Source organism: Budorcas taxicolor, chromosome X, assembly GCF_023091745.1.
Source record: "Budorcas taxicolor isolate Tak-1 chromosome X, Takin1.1, whole genome shotgun sequence".
NCBI lineage: Eukaryota > Metazoa > Chordata > Mammalia > Artiodactyla > Bovidae > Budorcas > Budorcas taxicolor.
The window spans coordinates 60173370-60199659 of record NC_068935.1 but is presented as its reverse complement, the minus strand read 5'-3'; the positions used below and the strand labels follow the sequence as shown (position 1 = coordinate 60199659).

General features: G+C 45.7%; 1 protein-coding gene across 1 annotated transcript in view; it reads right to left on the bottom strand.

Moving 5' to 3' along the window:
* The window catches only part of ZNF185 (zinc finger protein 185 with LIM domain), a 51248-nt gene that overhangs the window by 4018 nt on the left and 20940 nt on the right, over positions 1-26290 (bottom strand). Inside the window, exons 16-21 of the mRNA XM_052663372.1 lie at positions 20711-20905; positions 9078-9269; positions 5311-5421; positions 4210-4290; positions 2137-2208; positions 1029-1131 (exon numbers count right to left, since the gene is read on the bottom strand). Coding sequence (XP_052519332.1) covers positions 1029-1131; positions 2137-2208; positions 4210-4290; positions 5311-5421; positions 9078-9269; positions 20711-20905 — 754 coding nt within the window. The remainder of the gene's footprint in view (positions 1-1028; positions 1132-2136; positions 2209-4209; positions 4291-5310; positions 5422-9077; positions 9270-20710; positions 20906-26290) is intronic.

Genomic DNA, 26290 nt, shown 5'->3' with positions numbered 1-26290 from the left:
TCCCCATGTAGCTCTCCCTGAAATTTCATTCATCTACACCTCCCCTTTGCTCCAACCTGCTCCCCTCCAGTATTTCCCTTCTCAGTAAAAGGTACCACTATCCTTTCAGGTAACAGCTGGGCCCCAAACTTTGGAGTATCCTTTGACTCCTCTCATTTTTTCACACCCCACAGACTGCCAGCTCTATTTTCAAACAGTATCCCCAATCCAGCCACCATCTTGACATCTGCCATGCCAACTCCCTAATAAAGTGACTGTTTTGTTTTCTCTAGCTTCAGTTAGACCTTGTGTTTCTACCACCCAAACCCTCTAGTAGGTTCCAGCTTCATTTAGAATGAAATCTAAAGTCTCTCTGTGTCCTCCAACACCTACATGATCCAGTTCTTTGGCATCCTTGTGACTTTATCTCCTACCACTAATCTCTCACTCATGCTATTCAGGCCATGTGAGCTAAAATACTCCGTGCTCCTGCCCCAAGGCCTTTGCACTTGTTGGCCCTCTGTTGGGAATAGACTTTCCCCATAAGACTGATTTTGTTTCCCTCACAGTATTAAGCACATAGAATTGCCAACACTCATTAGCTCCTTTAGACTTGAGAGCTCACTCAGCTCCCACTTCTGCAAAGCCCCTGAGATGGAGCATGAGCATTCAGAAATCAAGCCTTCTCCACACTCTCTGAACCCAAAAGGAATCCTCAGCTCTGGATGATGTTCTCGGCAACACCATCCCTCTTCCTTACTGCTGCTGCTGCTAAGTCGCTTCAGTCGTGTCTGACTCTGTGCAACCCCAGAGACGGCAGCCCACCAGGCTCCCCCGTCCCTGGGATTCTCCAGGCAAGAACACTGGAGTGGGTTGCCATTTCCTTCTCCAATGCATGAATGTTAAAAGTGAAAGTGAAGTCACTCAGTCATGTCTGACTCTTAGCGACCCCATGGACTGCAGCCTACCAGGCTCCTCCGTCCATGGGATTTTCCAGGCAAGAGTACTGGAGTGGGGTGCCATTGCCTTCTCTGACCCCTCTTCCTTACCTTAAAGCAATAGTCATGGCAGCAGATGCCAAGGTGTTCTAGGGTAATCTTTGGACAGTCTCGGATCTCCCGGTTGCAGTATGTACAGATCCCTCCACTTGTTCTGGGAAATGAAAAAGAAGAATCCACGGTTAGGCTGGTATACAGGCTACTGATGTGATACAGCCAGACTCTGTGCTTTGATGCAGGCAGCCTGACACCTTTACCTGTGGTGTGCAACTGGCCATGTATAGCCTTGGGCCACGCTGGACCTCAGCCCATTGTAGACCCTCACACTGTTTCCAGAAACCAGTCACATATCTTCACCCTACTCTATCGTACACGGGGACACTGCAATGTGATTCTTATTCCAGGCAGCTTGCTTCTCCCTCTCCCCCTGCCAAACATATCTGCATGGTGGGCTATTCCCCTCTAGAATGGGAAGACCCATGTCTTCTCCTACAGGAGACATGTTCTTATATGCCCTATCTGGCTCCCTGTCTTCATGATCCTTCTATACATGCCTGGGACCACTGGGTCCTGCCTGGAATATCACAGGGACAGCAAGGACTATCACAATGTCAGTGTGGCTGTGGAGCCTGCTGGGACCTCATACTGGAGTCCTAGATACCGACTTGTAGATTGAGTATCTCTCCAGTTCCAGGATTTCTGCCTTTGTTCCTGGAGTCACCCCTGCTTTTCCCCCTCAGACAGAACTTGCTGAATGTCCCTGCCTGCCCCGCTGCTGGCCCAGGGCTCATTTTCTTGATATTGTTACTAAAGACTCCTGCCCTCATCACAGCTCTGTTCCTCCCTCGTATTTTACCACCACCAGTTCCAGCTCACAGTTAGACGGCAGAGCAGTCAGGGCCCTGGGGTTCATCCTAGCTCTGTCACTGATTCACTGTGTTTGCCTTCTGGTCTTAGCTGGATTCAAAGGCTTTGGTTGCCACAAGTGTGACACCTGGATGAGGGAAGCATGCCCTATGCTGTGGTGTGACACATCACATCTGGAAATGGATCAGAAGTAGCAAAGCAGTAGACAAAAGCAAATGGACTTAATGGCTACATCTCCCTCAGCTGCTTCTCGTCTGTAGACCTGTGTGCTCCCTGGTAACAGCAGACTTACCTCTCAGAGTATGGAGTACCATCATATGGGAGTTTCTCCTCCATGTTGCATGAGTCCTCATTGCTGCCAATGCTGCAGGGAGTGTGATGGGAGAGAGGAGGGAAAAAAATGGGAGGCAGATCACTACTGCAGTCATTAGTGGAGAATGCTTTTCTGATTAACCCTGTGGCCACAAGCTGAGACGTGACTGCCTGACTTGCCATTGTCTGTTATGCTAAATGGTAAGGGAAGCTTTAAACCTCGTGCCACCAAGGCATAATTCTTGCAGAGAAGATCCTTTGCCTTGGGGGCAAAGAAGACCTGCCATGATGAGGAAGATGACAAGTGTGTGGCTAGGATTCTGGAGGCTGTGCATACCAGAACTGTCACTTTCACTGACCAGGGGGAAAGGACCATGACTTTTCTCCCCACATATATACCTGGGTTATAATGTGACAGTCACCAGAAGCCCACTCACAGCAGAAATCAGACACTAAGAATAGGAACAAAAAAGGAAGGAAACATTCCAACATACCTGTGCTTGAGTTACAGAGTGCAATTCAGGGTGGCTTTTTTTTTTTCCTTTTTATGTCTTTATTTTTCAATAATATGACTTCTTACATAAAACTAATGATTAAAAACTATTTCCAAGGAAGGAAAACTAGCTACAAGCTCTAGGATATGCTTTGGTGAAGCTTCCATTCTCATAGGAGCTGTGCGATGACCTCCTGAGGTAAGTAACCTGGCTAAGGTCATGCTTGCAGTAAAAGGAGTGAACTAGAATTTCAGCCCAGCTTTTGATTTCTTTTGAGCACTAAGCTTATTTCTAAACCTCCTGGAATGTAAAGCAAAAGGGGAAAACACACTGAACTACACAATTCTAAGTGTCCAATTAAACAAAGTACTGGTGAGACTGGAAGAAGAAATACCAGATGGACAGTGTTCATAGAGGCAAAGATAGCTCTCTTGAGGGTGCTGGAGGTTTATAACAGTAAACAGTATTTCTCATATAGAAACCTCCCAGAAAAGTCTATAGAGACAGAAAATAGTGGTGGCCAAGGGCTGTGGCTGGTGGTGTGTGTGGCAGGCAGGAGGAGGGGGAGAGCTGCTAATGGGTCTGCAGTTCCCTTTTTGGGTGATAAAAATTTCTGGAATTGGATAGCTGTGATGATCTCACAACATTGTGGATGTACCAAAAATGACTGGGCTGTACACTTTAAAGAGTGAATTTTATGATATATGAATTGTATTTCAAAAAAGCTACTGGGGAAAAATCATTCTAAAGAGTTACAAATGAAGAAACTGTGACTCATAAAAGTTGACCATCTTTCCCAAAATGACCTAACAAATGAGGGTTGAGTGTGTACTTGAACTTGATCCCCATGCCCATGCTCATCATTCCACAGCAGCAGTGAAAGCTGGCCTGGAATCCCCAGAGGCCGAATCCTGAAATAAAGCCAGGATGTTCCTTTCTGTTACTAAAATCCTAACCACAGAAGTGAGGGGATGTGTCATTTTTTAAAATTCCCAGGAGAACACTGTCTCAGTGTGGGTTAGTTTTTAGCTGAGGTGGCACAGAGGTAGACTTCAATACAGCATCAGGAAGCAAGCAAAGAGAAGATGAGTGAAAAGTTATGCATGTATCTGTGTGAACACACACAGTCAAATGTGTGTTCAAATGAAGCAAATAGGCATGCTGGAAGGAGCTTGGGATCTGAAGAGAGGAGCTCTGAGTTCTGGAAGGATGGACTTAACTAGACAGTTCTTAAGGGCCTCAACAGCTCTATCAAGAGTGATACTCTCAGGATTTCACAAAAAGAAAGTTTGTAGTCTACTGAGAAAGACAGGTAGAAATGGATGAGGCTGGAAGTGGAGCATAGGATGAAGTAATGATAAAAGGGGAGCACAAGACATCAAGTTAGGTAGAACAGCTGGAAAGGTATATCATGTCCATGGGCAATTAAATCATCCATCTATATGATAAATGAAGGTACTTGGGCCATGTACTTAGTGAGGTACTGGGGATGCAGGAATGAGAACAGCACAGGGCCTGGTAGGAGAAGGCCATGATATGAAAGATCTGGGACTTCTTACGGGCCATAGAATGAAGACAGTGGCTTCCTGGAAGATACCTCACCAGCATTCACATACTCCTTCACAAAGAGAATCCCTTTGCTGTAGAAAAAGCATAACAGAACAGAAATAGGTATACTGGAAGATTCCAGGGGACTGGGCCTGATCTAAAGTAGGGGTCCAGGGCAGGAAGAACCCCCATTTAGTGGACTTGGGCTGAAATCAAAGCTCATGGGTATAGCTGGCTGTGTGCAGATTTGAAAGTGCTAGAAAGAGGCTCCCTACAGCCAGTGGTGGTACACTACTCTCCTGAGACTTCAGTCCAGTGGATTTTCTATCCTACTTTCTCATCACATTTTGTTTCTGTTTTGTCTGGGACTGAGGTTGCTTATAAGCCTCAATCCTAGATTTTCAAATCTCTACCTGCAATCTAATCTCTCTCTTCTCTCCCTTCTCACTCATGGAGTTCTGGAGGTCGAGAAGTTGCCTCGCCCTGGACAAGCCACTGGCATCATTAGAAACAAGGTCTACTTCATGATAGACTCATAATGACCCCAAATTTGGCCCCATTTCCATGCTCTGCACTCCATCCTGCTGGCTTGATGGCAGTAGAGGCTCCTCTGATCTCTCCTACACACACACACACACACACACACACACACACACACACACACACCCCTACCTCACTCAGCCTCCTTGCAATGACTCTCTTCCTGAACTCTAACATGGCATGGGGGCCAGGAGCAGAGGTGAGGCAGTAGGTATGTGCCTCTTCTCACAACAGATAATGTGTGAGAGATAGATGACATAGGCCCTGGCCTCAGAGGTATTTCTTTGGCCTTTTCAATCATGTTCCCCAAGAGACACTAGCAAGGTCCAAAGGATAGCAGAGCCCTAGAAAGTGACACATCACCTTCTCACTGGGAGACTCCATTCAGGCCTCCACACAGGAGTTTATACTAGGGGAACCTAGGCTACACTCTGTGGCCCCTTAACCAGCAGGCTGCTGGGAATTGCAGGAGGCACTAGAACTAATGTCAAGGAAGTAGCATGAGACAAAAGCTGAGTCCTTTAGCTCCAGGGAATAGCCCAGAGGACATCTCCCAGATGGTCTCTTCTTACCTGGTTGAGTTGGGCTCCAGTTCACTTGGGGAGGCTGGCATGTGAAAAGGATGCTGCTCAGGAGGGGCAGGGCTGGGAACAGAGACCATACAGCTCGAGGAGTTTCTCATCCTGAAAGAAGTGAAAGTGAAGTGAAGTGTAGTGAAGTCGCTCAGTCGTGTCTGACTCTTTGCGACCCCGTGGACTGTAGCCTACTGCCAGGGTCCAGCCTCAGTAGAGTCCAGGGATACCCTCAGGATGAATGGTATCAGCGAACAAGAGAATGACATAGGGAGACCAAGCTTCGGTGAGCGAGGCCTATAACTTTATTTTCAAAAGGAGCTTTTATATCCTGACTTGTACATAGAGGAAAGTGAAAGATGCAAAGTCATGCAGAGTCAGCTCAAACATTCCAGCAGTTTTGCCCTTATCGAAACCAGGATTTTTTCTGCATACGTTTCCCATAAACAAGGGTCTTATGTTGTGTACATTATCTTCTGGCCTTGGAGGCCTGTTGACATTTTATGACCCTTTTTTGATAAAGGTTGATCAACCAGAAAACTTGTTTTCCCTTGAAGTGTTTTTCCTTTATAGCTCTATTCTGTGTCAGCCTCAGAAAGTACTAAACAGAGTTACATTCTCATGGAGCAAAGGTGCAGTGGGTTACAACAAAAAAAGAGAACTTATTAGCTCAAAGGTCTGATGTGGTTAATACCAAGGCTACTACTTGTTTTTCTTACATCCCAGCTATATTAACTAACGCACTCCCAGGCACACAATGGATAAGGGATATGGGAACTTGGCAGCAAGCATTGGCTCAACAATGAAACCCGTCACCAGTATTATTTTAATAAAACATTTTCACCCCTCGAAGGGCTCTTTATTTTTAGAATGCTTCGGCTTCCTGTGTCATGGTTTGTGAACAATCATATGCATAGTTGCAAGAGTCTGGATAAACCTGCCAAGCAAGCTAGAATGCTAATAGGGGGTTTGAATTGAAATGTTCCTTTTATGCCCAGGAGACTTATCAGCTAGAGCCCTAAGTTGATTTTCTCCAGAGAAAGGTGGTCGGGGATAGCCCCCTGTTAATGTCAGAAGAGTTGGTGAAAGGCATAATATAGTAAACAGTAGACAGACAGATTTTGATTTGGGGTAGATGCTTGAGCAGGTCCAGGAAGTCCCGCCTTGCCTGTCAGGTCTCCTCCGCATGACCTTGTCATGGGTGGGATCTCCCGTGCTGGCTCCCAGCAGCCTACCATGCTCCTCTGTCCATGGGATTTTCCAGGCAAGAGTACTGGAGTGGGTTGCCATTTCCTTCTCCAGATGATCTTCCCGACCCAGGGATCAAACCCAGGTCTCCCACATTGTAAGCAAGACACTTTACTGTCTGAGCCACCAGGGAAGTCCTTGAAAGAAGTGGAGGGAGGGGCAAGTACATCAATATTGAGAACTGATGTGTTGCAGAGTCACACAGGGTTATCAGGGGTTAATGCCCAAACTGCCATGTCAAGGAGTTTAAAAGAATGCCAATGTTTTTTAAACAAACCTTGAAGATCACTGAGCTTCTGTTCTTTGAGGCTCCTGAAATCAATGGGTAGAAGCACTCATTTTATAAGTCAGAGGCAAGACCCCAGCCTTCCAGCACTCCTACAGCCAAGGGCCTTGGCCTGTGACTCACTTGGTTATAGCATAGCTATAGGGCTTGCACAGACTTGACAAACAGCCCCTTCCTGGAATGAGCTCCCTGCCCCCTTCCTCCAGTGAAGTCTCTGGAGAATACAAAGCTGAGGAAGAGAGGGGCAAATTAACTTAGGCATCACCAAGGAAGAGATGTGGATGGACCTTATTCTGGAAGTCACCTGCCATAAGAAGAGGAAGAAAACTTACGGGCATAATGGTTTTTCTGAATCTCAACCCCTTGGTGTAACACACAACCCTTGGCCTGGAATTGGACCTCCTAGCCAGCTCACAAGGTGTTTTTCTGGCCAGGCCATTACTTGCTTTTATTCTGCCTGTTCCTGGATCAGCAGTCTCATACCAAAAGCTGCTGCAGCTGCCTGCCTATTACAGTTCAGGAAATTCTTTTAGGTTCCATCCCTGAGCTTTCCCCATTTGTGCCATCACCTCATGTCAACTCCCTGTCTAACACTTTCAGCCCAGCTTTATGGGAACACACTGCCCTGGGTTAATTCTGGCTTCTCTCCAACATGGTGCCACTCAGATCATGTCCTGAGTTTGTGGCTTCATCCACCTGCCCTAGCCTCTGGGCTACCACCCCTTTGCCAGAGAATCCAGTGCACAGGACTTCAACTAGTTTAAGAGTGGGGATTGTAGGAAACAATCATAATCTAGCACCTGCCCAGATCCCAAGCCCCATCTTTAGGGACTATGTCACGTGCACCTGACCTCTCTGGTACATTTGCACACAACACCACCTTCTCCTCTGGGAAGCCCTTCCAGGGTACCTGCCTTCTCACCCCACTCTGGACGAGGTTCCCTGCCTCAATGTGCCCAGTCACCCTGGGCTACTCCTATATCACTCTAGGACATAGGAATGCACCATGGAGACTGGAGGAGGTGGACTGGCTGGGAGGGGAAGCCCCGTGGGAACCTGGAAAGACAGGTGGGAGGATAAAGTACAAAACCAGACAGTGGAAAGAAGACTGAGTACAAGAGGAAGGAAACAGCATCCATTTCTGACTGAGCAGCTAGCAAGTGTCTGGCATCCACTTATCCACACCTAACACAATAGTTCAGGCGACAAAAGAGCTGAAGCAGCAAGGAGACCTGAAGGATATGATGAGCCAGTTTATCAAAAATGGAGAGGCTGCAGATATGACATGGTGATTAGCAACACAGGCCCTGGGCTGACTGTGTTTTAATCCCTATTAGGCCACTGCCTGGTTGGATGACTACTGACCAGCTGTTCAACCTACTTCTGCCTCAGTTTCTTATCTATAGAACAAATAATAATAGCACTTTTCCCATATGGTTGGTGTGAGAATTAAGTGAGTACACATAAAGCATCAGAAGGACGCCTGCACATTCTCAGCTCGAAGCAAATGCTAATGCCTATTACTGTGGTGTTACTGCTGTAGTAGTTGGTCATTGGTTCACTGTGTGCTTCATGAGGGTGGGGATAGAGGGCTGGCCATTTTGTTTGCTACCTACAGTTGGATCACATGGAATATTTAGGCTCTTCTGTCCATGGAATACCCCAGGCAAGAATACTGGAGTGGGTTGCCATTCCCTTCTCCAGGGGATCTTCCCAACCCAGGGATTGCACCTAAGTTGCCTATACTGCAGGCAGATTTTTTACCATCTGAGCTACCACGGAAGTTCATTTGTATATCATTTCCCAAACTTGTGGCCACTCTGGGGAAAGATCTCTGGGGAGCTAAGGAACATGGATATGCTGCCATGCAAGGCCATCCTGGTGGCTGTGGCAGTGGAAGAATTTATTCACATTGTAGCACACTGTCCTCAGGAATCTTCCACCCCCATGAATGGCAAAGGCACTCTGTATCCCTCTGCCAACCCAGATCTTCATGCTACAAATGGCTGTCAGGCTTGGTGTAACAGATTTGATGCTGTGGCTTCATACTCAAGCCCACAGAGACCTACCCCTGGTATGCTCATTGCTGATCAGCTTCACAAGGACTCCTAGCCAATCACACCTGCAGAAGGTAATGGGCATGACTAGTGTTAGGATTTGCTTTGGAGTGTGGCCCCTGACAAAACTCCAGTTCAAGCAGGCTAGCAGGAGCCTGGCACAGAGTAGCCCTTACCTGTTGGTCGGGCTGTCCACTTCCAGGCACTGCTCAGGATTTCTGGGGCTGCTCTGCTCTGAGGTGCTGGGGTCTGTGCACTGCTGGGTGGGTACAGCTGCGTCTCCTTGATCATCTTGCAGGACTCCAGGGCTCCCCTGCCACGCCTCTCCCACCTTGGTGACCACATTCTTCTCAAAAACAACCAAGGTGCTGAGGAAGAATGAGTCCTTGGTCATCCACTGCACACCCATATCCCCTCCTGTGACCATAGTAGGCTCCTCTCCCAGGAGGTGGGGTTGGGGGGCACAGAAGAGCCTGGCATCGCCCCCGCCTCAGGGAGCATTCATGTCCTCCTCAGGAGGACCCCAGCACCACTGCTCCCCTCCCATCACAAACACAGTCCCCAAGAACACCTGATGACTTCCGTTCAGTTCAGTCGCTCATTTGTGTCCGACTCTTTGTGACCCCATGAACTGCAACACACCAGGCTTCCCTGTCCATCACCAACTCCTGGAGCTTACTCAAACTCATGTCCATGAAGTCAGTGATGCCATTCAACCATCTCATCCTCTGTCATCCCCTTCTCCTCCTGCCTTCAATCTTTCCCAGCATCAGGGTCTTTTCCAATCAGTCAGTTTATCTCATCAGGTGGCCAAAGTATTGGAGTTTCAGCTTCAGCATCAGTCCTTCCAATGAACATTCAGGGCTGATTTCCTTTAGGATGGACTGGTTTGATCTCCTTGCAGCCTCAAGAGTCTTCTCCAGCACCACAGTTCAAAGCATCAACTCTTCAGTGCTCAACTTTCTACATAGTCCAACTCTCATATCCATACATGACTACTGGAAATGACTACGGATGACCTCAGTGATGTTTTAAAAGACAAAGACCTCTCTTAGCTGGAAACAGTGGCATTTCTGTCCCCTTCATCCTGTTACCATCGCTCCTTTCTCCAAATTTCCCCAGTCCCAGTTCACCTGTCCTGCTTAAATAGTCCCAAGCCATCCTGTCTTCTCCCCAGGCTGAGGTGCTCAAAATGCCTGTGCACAAAAATCCAGCAGGGCACCAGCTCTCTGGCAAGAGGCTTCTCCCCTCAGCTGCTTTGGCTGGCTGTGTGTGTTAGTAGCTCAGTCATATTTGACTCTTTGTGACCCCATGAACTGTAGCCCACCGGGCTTCTCTGTCTATGGAATTCTCCAGGCAAGAATACTGGAGTGGATTGTCATTCCTTTCTCCAGAGGATCTTCCTGACTCATGGATGGAACTCTGTTCTCCTGCATCACAGGCAGATTCTTTACTGTTTGAGCTAAAGGGATGTCCTGCTTTGGCTGGCTGGGGCGGGGTGGGGGGCGGGGTGGGGGGCGGGGGCGGGCGGGGTGGGTAGGAGGGCAAAGGAGTGGGAAGAGAATCATCAGGGCTCTCTACATTCTCAAACACCCTGCAATGCGCGGGGAAGGGCCATGAAAATCAAAAGGCTTCTGAGCATGCCCAACAGGTGAGGCTCAACCCACTGGTGATCCTTGCTTGCCATCTGCTGGCTAACATGGGAAAAGCCCAGAATAAGCCCTGCCAAAGCTGAGCACGCCCAGGACAGCCATTTTCTTTATTGATAGTCGTATTTCACGACAGACATCGTGGTCAGAGCTCTCAGATGCAGAAAATGGCTGCTGTTGAAGGGGCACACCTGCCAAACTCCACTGAGCATGAGCCCGAGGCACATGCACAGGCTCAAGCACAGACGTACCGTTGTTGCACGTTTGTTGATTGCAGTTAGGATCTCCTTGTCTTTTTTATTGCCAAGCAGTCATAGTTATTTTTAACGAAGTAACAGCATTTTCATTTTCCCCCTACACGTGAAAATTATGGGGAGAGGGTCTGCTTGCAGGTCACAAATTGCTCTCAGGATGTAACTTCGACTGCCCTTCCCATCCCTAGTCTGACCAAGTAGCTGCCACTACACTTCCCATCACTAAGTCTGCAGATAGAAGTGGGATAAAAGCAGAAGCATGGGCTAATAACTTAGACGGCCCGTTAAAGGCAAACAAAAAGGTCTTTCTTAACTTCAAACGTCCCACCCTACTCCGACTCCATGGCTTCTCTCCCCCCTGCAACAGCCAAGCTTCTTGAAAGAGCTGGGTGCACTAGCTCTTCTCGTCTCTTCATTCCCATCTCCCTGTCAACTCTCCACAGAAGCTACTATTGCTTCCCAATATCCCAAAGTAACTGTGATTAAGGACTTCTCTTCCCCTAAGTGTCTAGGACAAATATATTGCCTTCTAGGTCCTCCCTTCAATGGCGGGGAGCTCTCCGTGGTCACAAAGCTTAAAAACAATATGCTGAAAAACCTAATTGGAAATGTTCTCGATATTTTGTCCAGGTAGATAACTTTTAAGGTACCCCAACTGACTAGTTTCTCCTTGGTCCCTCACCCAAAATTTAGTCTACAGTCTCCATAAGATTATATATTAGGGCAAAAAAATTTAAAGCCTCCTGTACAAATATTAGCAGGAAGCTTTAGCCTTCATGTTGAGCAGGTGACCTCAACTTGTCCCATGTGCCAGAAACAGAATTCTGATAAAAATATAAAATGTGGCAAAAAGGAGAACCAGCTCTTATACAAACCAATGAGTCTTTAATTTGTGTTTATACTTGACACATGGTTGAAATTTTAGAATTAAAGCCATAAGATTTCCATTTGAGTCTATCTGAACATTATGTACACGTGTATGTTATATATGTGTAATATCTCTTTATTTTTGAATAGAATTACCAAGTAAACTTACAAGATCACTTATCCTTTATTCCAGTTGACTTAGGGATACTTATATAAATTAAATATTTCTAAAACTCATTAAAAATTTTCTAGTACTTTGAATATACAGAAGAAAAAGTATTCTAAGAATTTTTTTATAAACTAACATTAATTTTTTAAAAATTCAAATTCAAAGAATTTAGGTAAATCCTTGGCAAACAAAGCTAGTCTAATATTGTTAATTTAATAAAAACAGCTGTCTTGTGAGTTGTATATTTGTATTTTATACTGTACAGTGTACAATATATTTTATATTATATAAATTACATGAGAAGCATCAATCCAATAATAATAAATAACAATAATACTAATGCAGAGCATTTCCTAAATTTAATGGGTAAAATGTTAATTACATAAATATTTCAGAAATCATATAAAATTCTTAGAGATTTGTCAGTGCTCTCACTGTCCATGGTATGCTTTTATTTCTCAGAGTCCCAGTGCTGCCCTGAATTGCCCGATGTTAGAAAACAACAGCACAATGTTATCAGTCATAATTTCAATTATTTTTAAATTGTTAATTTGGTTGCAATTTTACTTTTTAAATTTAAATTCTGGTATTCTAAGCCAGTGGGTTTCTACTGGAAATTTTTATCACTTACCTATGGAATTTTGTTAATATACATATGTTCAAGACCTTTTCCTTCACTGGCAATTTGATTTCACTCATCTCCGAAATCTCATGATTTTAAATATGTTCTTACTACCATGTCTGTTCCTTCACTGGCTTGAAGCTTTCCCTTTTAAAAGGGCCATTGCAACTACTGCTGCTAAACTTTTGTTGGAACAAGTATTCCCTCATGAGGAATTCTGATTCTTTCAAGTAACTGAGGAATAAATTTCACCAGTTAAGTCATCCAAGAAATCCTAGGTCTTCCTTTATACCTCAAATTACATTGTCTTTGTTATACTCAGGCATCGGGAATGACAGAACTATAAAATTATTCAGTTCAGTTCAGTCGCTCATTACTGTCCAACTCTTTGTGACCCCATGGATTACAGCACACCAGGCTTCCCTGTCTATCACCAATTCCCAGAGCTTGCTCAAACTCATGTCCATCGAGTCAGTGATGCCATCCAACCATCTCATCCTCTGCCATCCACTTCTCCTCCTGCCTTCAATCCTTCCCAGCATTGGGGTCTTTTCCAATGAGTCAGTCCGTCTCATCAGGTGGCCCAAGTATTGGACCCTCAATTCAGCGTCAGTACTTCTAATGAATATTCAGGACTGATTTCCTTTAGGATGGACTGGTTTGATCTCCTTACAGTCCAAAGGACTCTCAAAAGTCTTCTCCAACACCACAGTTCAGAAGCATCAATGCTTCAACGCTCAGTTTTCCTTACAGTCCAACTCTCACATCCACAGATAACTACTGGAAAAATAATAGCTTTGACTAGACAGACCTTTGCCAGCAAAGTAATATCTCTGCTTTTCAATATGCTGTCTAGGTTGGTCATAGATTTCTTCCAAGGAGCAAGCATCTTTTAATTTCATAGCTGCAGTCACCATCTGCAGGGATTTGGAGCCCCCCAAAATAAAGTCTCTCACTGTTTCCATCGTTTCCTCATCTATTTGCCATGAAGTGATAGGACTGGATGCCATGATCTTAGTTTTTTGAATGTTAAGTTTTAAGCCAGCTTCTTCACTCTCCTCTTTCACTTTCATCAAGGGGCTCTTTAGTTCCTCTTCCCTTTTTGCCATAAGGGTGGGGTCATCTGCATATCTGAAGTTATTGGTATTTCTCCTGGCAGTCTTGTTTCCAGATAGTGCTTCATCCAGTCTGGCACTTCGCATGATGTACTCTGCATATATGTTAAATAAGCAGAGTGACAATATACGGCCTTGAGGTACTCCTTTCCCAATTTGGAATCATTCTGTTGTTCCATGTCCAGTTCTAACTGTTGCTTCCTGATCTGCATACAGATTTCTTAGGAGGCAGGTAAGGTGGTCTGGTATGCCCATCTCTTTCAGAATTTTCCACAATTTGTTGCAATCCACACAATCAAAGGCTTTGGTGTAGTAAAAGCAGAAGTAGATATTTTTCTGGAACTCTCTTGCTTGTTCTATGATCCAACAGATGTTGGAAATTTGATCTCTGGTTCCTCTGCCTTTTCTAAATCCAGCTTGAACATCTGGAAGTTCATAGTTCATGTACTATCAAAGCCCAGCTTGGAGAATTTTTAGCATTACTTCGCTAGTGTGTGAGATGTGTGCAACTGTGCAGTAGGTTGAACATTCTTTGGCATTGCCTTTCTTTGGGATTAGAATGAAAATTGACATTTTCCAGTCCTGTGGCCACTGCTGAGTTTTCCAAATTTGCTGGCATATTGAGTGCAGCACTTTCACAGCATCATCTTTCAGGATTTGAAATAGCTCAGCTGAAATCCCATCACCTCCACTAGCTTTGTTCATAGTGATGCTTCCTAAGGCCCACTTGACTTCGCATTCCAGAGTTTCTGGCTCTAAGTGAATGATCACACCATTGAGGTTATCTGGGTCATGAAGATCTTTTTTGTATAGTTTTTCTGTGTATTCTTGCCACCTCTTCTTAATATCTTCTGCTTCTGTTAGTTCCATACTATTTCTGTCCTTTATTGTGTCCATCTTTGCATGAAATGTTCCCTTGGTATCTCTAATTTTCTTGAAGAGATCTCTAGTCTTTCCCATTCTATTGTTTTCCTCTATTTCTTTGCATTTCTTCCTCAAACTGAGGAAGGTTCTCTTATCTCTCCTTGCTATTCTTTGGAACTCTGCATTTAGATGCCTATATCTTTCTTTTTCTCCTTTGCTTTTAGCTTCTCTTCTTTTCTCAGCTATTTGTAAGGCCTCCTCAGACAACCATTTTGCCTTTTTGCATTTCTTTTTCTGGGGTCTTGATTACTGCCTCCTGTACAGTGTCACAAACCTCCATCCATAGTTCTTCAGGCACTCTATCAGATCTAATCCCTTGAATCTATTTGTTACTTCCACTGTATAATCATAAGGAATTTGATTTAGGTCACACCTGAATAGTCTAGTGGCTTTCCCTATTTTCTTCAATTTATGTCTGAATTTGGCATAAAAGAGTACATGATCTGAGCCACAGTCAGCTCCCAGTCTTGTTTTTGCTGACTGTATAGAGCTTCTCCATCTTTGGTTGCAAAGAATATAATCAATCTGATTTTGGTGTTGACCATCTGGTGATGTCCATGTGTAGAGCTTCTCTTGTGTTGTTGGAAGAGGGTGTTTGCTGTGACCAGTGCGTTCTCTTAACAAAACTCTAATTAGCCTTTGCCCTGTTTCATTTTGTACTCCAAGGCCAAATTTACCTGTTACTTCAGGTATCTCTTGCCTTCCTACTTTTGCATTCCAGCCTCCTATGATGAAAAGGACATATTTTGGGAGTGTTAGTTCTATAAGGTCTTGTAGGTCTTCATAGAACTGTTCAACTTCAGCTTCTTCAGCATTACTAGTTGGGGCATAGACTTGGATTACTGTGATATTGAATGGTTCCCCTTGGAAACAAACAGAGATCATTCTGCCATTTTTGAGATTGCACCCAAGTACTGCATTTCAGACTCTTTTGTTGACTTTGATGGCTACTCCATTTCTTCTAAGGGATTCTTGCCCACAGTAGTAGGTATAATGGTCATCTGAATTAAATTCACCCATTTCAGTCCATTTTAGTTTGCTGATTCCTAAAATGTCAGTGTTCACTCTTGCCATCTCCTGTTTGACCGCTTGTAATTTACCTTGATTCATGGACCTAACATTCCAGTTTCCTATGCAATGCTGCTCTTCACAGCATTGGACTTTACTTCCATCACCAACCACATCCACTACTGGGCATTGTTTTCGTTTTGGCTCTACCTCTTCATTCTTTCTGGAGTTATGTCTGCGTTCTTCTCCAGTCGCATATTGGGCACCTACAGACCTGGGGAGTTCATCTTTCAATGTCCTATCTTTTTGCCTTTTCATACTGTTCATGGGATTCTCAAGGCAAGAATACTGAAGTGGTTTGCTATTCCCTTCTCCAGTGGACCACATTTTGTCAGAACTCTCCACCATGACCCGTCCATCTTGGGTAGCCCTATATGGCACGGCTCATAGTTTCATTGAGTCAGACAACACTGTGGTCCATGTGATTAGTTTGATTCATTTTCTGTGGTTGAGGTTTTCATTCTCTCTGCCCTCTGATGGAAAAGGATAAGAGGCTTATGGAAGCTTCCTGTTGGGAGAGACTGACTGTGGGGGAAACTGGGTCTGTTATGATGGGTGGGGCCATGCTCAGTAAATTTTCAATCCAATTTTCTGTTCATGGTGTGACTGTGTTTCCTCCCTGTTGTTTGACCTGAGACCTAACTATGGTGGAGGTAATGAAGATAATAAAAATTATAAAATATAAAAATTAAAGCTTGCTAAACTGATGGAAAAACAATCTCCCACAGCCCGAGATTTTAGCCTTGGCAGTGACTGTCCTCTGGTCCTCTTCTGCTGGGCCATACCAACTGTCCTTATGTGAAATTATATGCAACCCACATATAAGAATTCTCTATTCTGTCTCAGCTCTCAACTACTCTAACTTGGCCAATTCAGACATTCTAAGATGCTGATTGGAGTTTTTTCTATCCTCCATCCAACTCTCCCTCACAATTCTGCTGTTATTGTTGCCTGTGTCCTTGCAGTTCTCACTCTGCCCTCTTCTGTGCTTCTTGGAATCCCAGGCTGGTCGAGCCTCATCCACTAGAAGGGTGCATAAACTACCTTTCCTTCTGACATATGTCCAGGCTGGGGCTGAGGAATTGATTGTTACTTGAGACTATGAGGAGTAAGCAGCCCTTAATTCCCTGGCCCACACACTCCAAATGCCACATTTTCTGATAAACCTAGTCTGTTGAGATACCATGCCAGTGATTAGACCCAAAGACTGGAAATGGAGAATTATTTGGGTTTGTCAAGAGGGCTTGTCCACAGCCACACCTGGAAGCCAGAGCCTTGCCTCAGGTGCCCTTCTCTGTTGGCCCATTTGAGACTGCTGCCTTGGTTTGGTATGTCTGTAAAGTGGGCATTTGTTCAGATGGCTCCAGGAAGTGCAGCGGCAACTTGGAGAGTTGCCCCACCACATGAGCCAGGAGGGGTCACATACTGCACCTAGCCATGTACTTTCTGACTTGACACTTCCCTCTTCCTCATTGCTCCCCAAATTCTGGGTTCATTATTCTTATTGAACAGTTCTGTCTCCATCTCCACAGCTGCTATCCTAGTTAGCACCCCATCATCTCTTACCTGGAGGACTGGAATAACTTCCAAGCTCTTCTCCCTGCCTGTACCTGCCCATTTCAAGTCCAATCTTTTCATTTACACTATAGAGATAACTGTAAAGCACAAATCTGACCACATCAATCATCTGCTTTAAACTTTTCTGGCTCTGCAGGTGGGAATGGAAAATGCTGCAGCTGCTGTGGAAAAACAGTACAGTGGTTTCTAAAAAAACTTAAAGTTATCATATGATCCAGCAATTTCACCTCTGAGTATATACCCAAAAGGACTGAAAGCGGGATCTTGAAAATATATTTGTACACCCATATTTACTGCAGCACTATTCACAATAGCCAAAAGGTGGAAACAACCCAAGTGTCCACTGACAGATGAATAGACAAAGAAAAAGCAGTATGTCCACATTGTGGAATATTATTCAGTCTTAAAAAGGAAGAAAATTCTGATATGCTACACTGATGAACCTTTAAGACATTAAGACTAAGAGAAAGATGCTAGTTACAAAAGGACAGATACTGTATGATTCCGCTGCTATGAGGTATCTATAGTAGAAAATTTATAGAGGCAAATAGTAGGATGGTAAGTGCCAGGGGCTGGGAGTAGAGGGGCTGGGAAGCTGTTGTTTAATGGAAAAATTCTGGACATTGGCTGTACAACACTATGAATGTGCTTAATGCCACTTAACTGCATACTTTAAAATGGTTAAGAAGGTAATTTTAATGTTATGTGTATTTTATAACAATTTAAAAAGAAATCTTCTTGGCTCTTTGTCCTCTGCAAAAAGTCCAAGTCCTTACGGCATAAGGTTCTGACCCTGCCCACCTGTGCTTGTGATCACAGTTTTTGTCCTTTACTGGATTGATGTAGTGTGTAGTGTGCTGGCATCTCTAAGGCCACCCTCAGGGTCAATGATTCACTAGAACTCCCAGGACTCAGCATATAGTCATCCTCACAGGCCCAAATGACCTTATCACATCTCTGCACACCAACCCCCACTAACCTCACCAGCCATCAGCTAGTTCCTATCAAACCTTGGGGCCATCACTACACACAGTTGCTCAAACGTGAAATCTCGGGAGCAGCCTTGGCTACCACTTTCATTCACCTTTGATAAAGCAACTTGCCGGCTATCTCTTGGCTGGGAAAACAGCCTCTTGACTGGTCTCCTCCCTTGTGTTGCTGTATATCCACCCTGCCTGTCATGTCTGGTCTTTAGACTCTCCTTTGCAAAACCTGTCAGTGGTGCCTGGGGCCCTCAGAAGGTGGGTCATGCTTGTCAGTCTAGGAGTAGGTGCCTGCACAGCCTCTCTCATCACTTCTCACCAAGCCAACCATTAATTCTTCCTTCACTGCAGCCACCCTGAGTCTATATTTCCATCACAATGTATCTATCTTTCTGTCAAAGTCTTCAGGCTTCAACCTCATCCCACCTATAAAGAAAGACTCTCCTGACATCCACCCTAACTCCCCCCGCCAAAGCCCAATCACATCCTCCTTTACCTACAGGTTGCATTTTTTACACCCTGTCTAACCAGAGAGCACACTGAGTACTGTAGCACAAAGTCCAAAGCTGTTCATTCAGTATCTTGGTCTGGGCCTCTACAGGGCCTCGAGTCAAAGATGGACAAAAGGAATCAAAGACCAGTTGCTGCTAAGTCACTTCAGTCGTGTCCGACTCTGTGCGACCCCAGAGACGGCAGCCCACCAGGGTCCCCCATCCCTGGGATTCTCCAGGCAAGAACACTGGAGTGGGTTGCCATTTCCTTCTCCAATGCATGAAAGTGAAAAGTGAAGTGAAGTCGCTCAGTCATGTCCAACCCTCAGCGACCCCATGGACTGCAGCCTTCCAGGCTCCTCCGTCCATGGGATTTTCCAGGCAAGAGTACTGGAGTGGGGTGCCATTGCCTTCTCCACAAAGACCAGTTGGATGTTCTTAAATAAAAAACCTGTTACATCTAACACATGAACCTGGCACTAAAAATAGCCTCCTATTTAAGTATGGAACCTCCATGTATAAAAACCCCAGTATCGTGAAGATTGTTGTTCAGTCTCTCAGTCATGTCCAACTCTTTGCAACCCCATGGACTGCAGCATGCCACCCTTCCCTGCCCTTCATTATCTCCCAGAGTTTGCTCAAATTCATGTCCATTGAGTTGGTGATGCTATCCAACCATCTCATTCTCTGTCGCCCCCTTCTCCTCCTGCCCTCAATCTTTCCCAGCATCAGGGTGTTTTCCAATGAGTCAGCTCTTTGCATCAGGTGGCCAAAGTATTGGAGCTTCAGCTTCAGCATCAGCCCTTCCAATGAATATTCAGGACTGATGCCCTTTAGGATGGACTGGTTTGATCTCTTTGCTATCCAAGGGACTCTCAAGAGGCTTCTTCAGCACTCAGCCTTCTTTATGGTCAAGCTCTCACATCCCTACGTGACTATTGAAAAAATCATAATCATGACTAGATGGACCTTTGTCAGCAAAGCAATGTCTCTGCTTTTTAATACACTGTCTATGTTTATTATAGCTTTTCTTCCAAGGAGCAAGTGTCTTTTAATTTCATGGCTGCAGTCACCATGCATAGTGATTTCAGAGCTCAAGAAAATAGTCTGCCACTATTTTCATTTTTTACCAATCTATTTGCCATGAAGTGATGGGATTGGATGCCGTGATCTTAGTTTTTTCAAAGTTGAGCTTTAAGTTTTTATTCTATTTGTCTCTGCAATAGGAGCCACAGCTACTGTTCCCTGTTTCCTGGGTTGGTGAAACACTCCTGTGTTCCCTTCTAGCATTTCGCTCTTGCTTGGATCTGTAGAAGTGATAAGTGCTTATGAAAGCATATTTGCTCTCCATGAAATTTCCAAGCAATACAATGTCAGCACATCCATAAGCTTTATAGGGCATGAATGTAATGTTCAGCCAGGCAGATGCCATCAGGAAAGCCTTGACTTGAACACCTCACACCCACACCACAAGGTCATCTCTAGTGACAATTACACTTGCCCTGTCACTCATGCATACCACACACCAACACATCACCAATCATAATCCCACTCCCACCTTTACTGCCAGTATCAGGGCACCTCTCTAATATGCTTGCACTCTCCTGTTTTCTCCCTGTCACTGTGACCTTCTCTCTCTGCTCCACCTTGTTGTACTCTTTCACAGTCTCCCCTTCCCCCCATCCTTTCTAATTCTCTGACAGATGCTTTTTACACACACATATCACCCTCATTTTACCTGGGACCACCCTCACCCCAATCTGTGGTGCTCCTATACTCTGGGAGACCTCCTTCCTCCTCCACATATAAGAAATTAGCCAGGGTTTCTTACCTCTGGGAACAGATGACTGCTCCAATCACAGGCTCCATCTCAGTTCCTTATGCCAAAAGAAGCCCCTTGACACTGCTCTGTGCCCGGGACTCACCATTTTAACTGCATTCATCAGGCAGGAGCCTGAGTATCTAGGTGTGCAATGTGCCAGGCACTGGCATGGATGTGGGGCAAAAGTGGGTCCTACCTTGGTCATGGCCCCCGACAAAACTCCAGTTCAAGCAGGCTAGCAGGAGCCCGGCAGAGAGTAGCCCTTACCTGTTGACCAGGCTGTCCACTTCCAGGCGCTGCTCAGGATTTCTGGGGCTGCTCTGCTCTGAGGTGCTGGGGTCTGTGCACTGCTGGGTGGGCACAGCTGCGTCTCCTTGATCATCTTGCAGGACTCGGGGCCTCCCCTGCCACGCCTCTCCCACCTTGGTAACCACATTCTTCTCCTCAAAAACAACCAAGGTGCTGAGGAAGAATGAGTCCTTGATCATCCACTGCACATCCATATCACCTTCTGTGACCACAGCAGGCTCCTCTCCCGGAGGGGGCGGGGAAGGAGCCTGGCGTGGCCCCCACTTCAGGGAGTGCTCATGTCCTCCTCAGGAGGACCCCAGCACCGCTGCTCCCCTCCAACTGACAAAGGCTGTCCCTGTATAAGATGAAGCCTGAGACCAGATGCTTTTGCCACCCTCTGAATCCAGCAAGGAGGCAGTGGCCTCCCAGCTGTCCGCAGTATCAAGTTCTTTGGGAGATCTTCCATCCTTCCTGGCCTGACATCACACCTATACTTGCACTTCCCTCCCATCACCATCCCCATCCTGGCATGCTTCCAAGGGCCTTGTTCTCATCATTGGTGCCTCCTCCACATTCTGTGTGATGATGCTGGTGCCTGATGGCCTCAGGCACCAAAGATGTCATATGCCCACTAGGCCAGTGGCCAAGACTGAGTCAGGTTACTGAGAACATGAGCCTAGCATTCCAGAAAATGACTATCTAGTCCACCATCACCTTGATCCTGGTCCATCCTGAACTCAACCCTGCCAATCAGCAGCCTGCCTCCAATTGCTGAGGGCTATATTGGGGGGGCTATATTAGTGCAAGAAGTTCATACCACCAGCTACCTCCAGCCTTGGGGCTCTTTATTCATGGAAGTTAATTGCATAGTAGGCAGACTCACTGCCTTCAAGCTGGAATAACAAGAGGAGCGGAACTCATAACTTTTGGAAAGTATGCTCTTCTCCAAAAGTGCCACTCCCTTAGCCAGAATACCCTGACACACTCATCCCATTATGACATATAGGCTTGAGTCAATGACAAACCAAAATGGCCTAAAGAGCATGTTTCCTGACTCTGGAAGCCCTGAGCTAGCTTTCAGTTCAGTTTAGTTCAGTCTCAGTCGTGTCTGACTCTTTGTGACCCATGGACTGCAACACACCAGGCTTCCCTGTCTATCACCAACTCCCAGAGATTGCTCAAACTCATGTCCATCAAGTTGATGATGCCATCCAACCATATCATCCTCTGCCATCCCCTTCTCCTCCTGCCTTCAATCTTTCCCAGCATCAGGGTCTTTTCAAATGAGTCAGTTCTTCACATCAGATGGCCAAAGTACTGGAGCCTCAGCTTCAGCATCAGTCCTTCCAGTGAATATTCAGGACTGATTTCCTTCAGGATTGACTGGTTTGATCTCCTTGCAGTCCAAGGGACTCTCAAGAGTCTTCTCCAACACCACAGTTCAAAAGCATCAATTCTTCAGCACTCAGCTTTCTTTATAGTCCAACTCACATCCATACACGACTACTGGAAAAACCATAGCTTTGACTAGACAGACCTTTGTCGGCAAAGTAATGTCTCTCGTTTTTAATATGCTGTCGAGGTTGGTCTTATTTTTTTTCCAAGGAGCAAGCCTCTTTTCATTTCATGGCTGCAGTCACCATCTGCAGTGATTTTGGAGGCCAAAAAACAGTGTCTCATTGTTTCCCCATCTATTTGCCATGAAGTGATGGGACCAGATACCATGATCTTAATTTTTTGAATGTTGAGTTTTAAGCCAGCTTTTTCACTCTCCTCTTTCACTTTCATCAAGAGGCTCTTTAGTTCTTAGTATTCTTGCCTTGAGAACCCCATGAGCTAACTTTACTTAATCAGAGTCCTGTACCAACCCATGGCTCCAGTAGAATTATGATAATAGAAATTATCTTCACCAAGTTTGCGAATAAAGCCAAGATTCTCAGCAAAGAGCAATTTGAATGTCCACTGTGACACAGGGACAAGCAGATGAATAAAGCTGCTTTGCCCTAGGCCTCAGAGCAGAGTCACTACAATTATAGAAGGTATAATCCACCTGACCCATGAAAAATAAATGTTAGTAAAACAGTCACAAGAAGTCTTGCTGAGCAATGTAACAACCGAGAAGTCCTCCTGGCCCCTAATAAATTGCCTAGAAGTCAAGTGTTTAGAGATAGGAAAGGTATTATACTTCTGGCTGTAACTAGATCAAAAATCTGGAAGCCTAGTCCAGCTACTGCCAATCGTGGACACAGTCATACTCTTTACATGGAAGACAACAGCTCCTTCCACTCTTGTGGTACCTCCATTAGACTCTTCCAATGATTGACAGCAGTTGTCCACAGTGAATACATGTGTTTAAAGTTCACCTGTTCCTAATGCAGAGAGAACATAAACCTGAAAGGCCCAGACTTGCAACACAGAGGAAAACAGCATATGCTTTAAATGTAAAGTCTAATGACAAAAATTTACTGGAGAAGGGGTGATCGACTCTGTGTCTTATTAAATGACGTCAAGCCAATAAATCTGGAAAAGAGGAACAGAGGCCAGCATTCCTCATGTCCTTAAATAGTTCTGGTGGAAAGAGGTATTCTTCTGAGGCTGGTTATTTAGCTTTAACTTTTAATAAAACGAGACTCCAACATGTATGTAGTACTTTGTGCCAGGAAATGACCTGCACACAAAACCATTTAACCCTCACAACAGCCCTGCGTCGTAGGATGTATTTTTGCCACTATTCTACAGGTAAGGAAACTGAAGCACAGAGATGAGTAAGATACCCAAGGCCACACAGCAAGTAAGGGACAGAGCTTACATTAGAGCCCAGGCACAGGAGTACGTACATGCTCATTACACTATACCACCTCTTCCTGTACCTGTCATGTACCGTGATGAAGAAAAACCAAAGTCCCATTAGCGCAGTTCTTCAACTTTGGGACAAAGGCACTGCTGTGCGCATCAGACCACCCAACCTGTTCACCTCCCTCCTAGACCTCTTGATAATGACGTCCTCTCCCCACGGAGCCCCAGCACCCTGAGTTGGCAGGTCCGCCCAGGGTCTCTCGGGGTTGAAGAGTCGAGCCGCCCTCCCCTGGTGTCCATGGGTCCTGGCCGCGGCCAGCTCTGAAGACCAGCGTCTGGCGTCCAGAGATCACCAGGGCAGCTCGCCAAACAGCCCCTTTGGATCTTTGCGGGCACCCAGCTCCCTTCCTCTCTCCCGCCTCCGCCTGCACTGTGGTGACGGTGCTGGGTCAACTCCATGCGGGTGGGACCGCCCAGATCCTCCAGCCCATCGCGGGATGAGGAGCGAGAGCCCAAAGCGCCAAGACGGGCGGCCAGACAGAATTGTTATCTTCGCGCGCCATCTGGCGGCGTTTCCAGGAACCGCCCGCAAGGATTCTCTCGCCCAGGGTAGCCATTTCGAAGTGTGGACTGTCTCATTTCCCGATAAGCACCGCGACGCGAGCACACGGCCGCAGGAAATGGCGGCGCGCGCAGGCGCACAGGAACTGGACGTATACTCTCACCTCCCCCCCACCCCCCCCCGCGGGGCACCCACGCGCAGGCGCACACAGGAAGGCCTCTCGCTGGCCTAGAGCCAAAGGTGTGCAGGTGTGCGCATGTGCAGGCGCATACGTTCTGTGCCCACTGCTCAGATATCTTCAGCTAAGGTGAGGAGTCTGCGCGCCGTTTTTTCTTTCCAGCCCCTATCTTCTGACTTTCCGTAGAGATCAGCTTTAGGACAGCGTTTGTCAACCTCGCCATTATTGAAATTTTGGACTGGATAACTGTGATGGGAGCTGTCCTGTGCACTGTCAGCCATTGGGCAGCATCCCTGGTCTCCACCTACTACTTGCTAGTAACACCCTTTCCCATTTGTAGCCATCAACAGTGTCTCCAAACATTGCCAAGCGACTCGGGGGCTGGAGGTGGGGGAGATGTCCCGTGTTCTGAACGGCTACCCTAGAACAATAAAGTCTAAATCTCTGCATGGGTTCTGGATACTTAAAAAAAAAAAAAAAAAAAAAAAAACTTCACAGGTGGTTATCAAGTGCAGCCAGATTTGTGAAACACTGATAAATAAAGTTTGTTTTGATTTTGCAAACTTTTAAGCAGAGTAAAGTAGTTGCAAACCTGGGCTCTAGAGTTAGCCATGTGAAAGTGTTAGTCACTCCGTCATGTCTGACTCTTTGCGACCCCATGGACTATAGCCTGCCAGGCTCTTCTGTCCATGAATTTCTCCAGGCAAGATACTGGAATGGGTTGCCATTCCCTCCTCCAGGGTATCTTCCAGACCCAAGAATTGAACCTGGGTCTCCTGCATTGCAGGCAGATTCTTTACACTGAGCCACAAGGGAAGCCCAGAGTTAGCTGTATCTGAGCTCTATCTCTAGCTCTGCTCTTCACAGGAACCCTCTGTTTCCTCCACTGTCAAATTGCATAGCAAGAAGCAAGATCCTTCTCTAGGTTTGAGGAATATTACATAAGATAATGGATAATTCAAGCTGATGTCTAAACCCCACCCCCAGACATGTGCCACTGTGGCCCAGGAGAGCTCACCAATATGCTACAAAATAACCACACTTTTCCAGCTCTAGCACATGTGCCCTAGGCAGACAGTCCATACAAAACCCACAGGGGTTTTTTCAATTCCTGCACATGTGCCCTTGATGTGCAGGTGTGTCCTCAAGTAACCTAAGGGATCCAGGAGTCCATTGAGGGTTCATAAATATTCTATACATACATACATCTATACATACATACCTACATCTATCTATACATACATACATGATTATAACAGACTGAATTATGGGAAAGAATGTGTGATAGAGCCTGCTGTTATGCAACTTCCAACTGTCAATCAAAGCTGTCAGTCCATGCTGGCCTAGGTGAATATGTAAAAGCCCTCTCTCTTGAAAAACCCCTGTACTTCATCATTCTGTTGCCAGTGCCTCTCTTGGTTTGGCCCATGTCTCAGTTGAGGTGTACTTTCTGTTTTTTTTTTTTTTTTTTTCCTTAATAAACTTTCTTTTGCCATGGGTAAGACCTCAGATTCTTCTTTGGTTCCTTACCAAGAACCGAGCCCCACAAGAAGGTCCTCTTTAACCCTCCCCAAATCTGGTAACAGGTGTCAGTTTTTGTTTTCACTCTGTTAACTTTCAGTGCAATTCAAAACATTAAAAAGTCACATAATAGGTCCTCATACCTTAGAGATCTGTTACCCACCCACCCCACAGCATTGTGGTTTATGTAGGGGTGACAAATGTAAAAAAAAAAATGTAGCTGTAATGAGGTGTGGCATTGCAGGAATTCACTCACTTTTTAAACACCTAAATCAGACCACATCCCTCTCTGGCTTAAAAATTGAAATAAGATGCAGTCTCCCTCTCATGCCTTACCAGGGCCCAGTTTCATCTGTGATCCCCCTCACCAGGTTGGCTCCAGCTACTCGATGCTTTGGAACCTGCTAAGTGTGTTCCCACCTCAGAGTTTTTTAGTTTATGTTTCCCCATCTCCAGTTCTTTTCTCCTTGCTCTTCCTAGAGTTGTTGGTTCCTTCTCC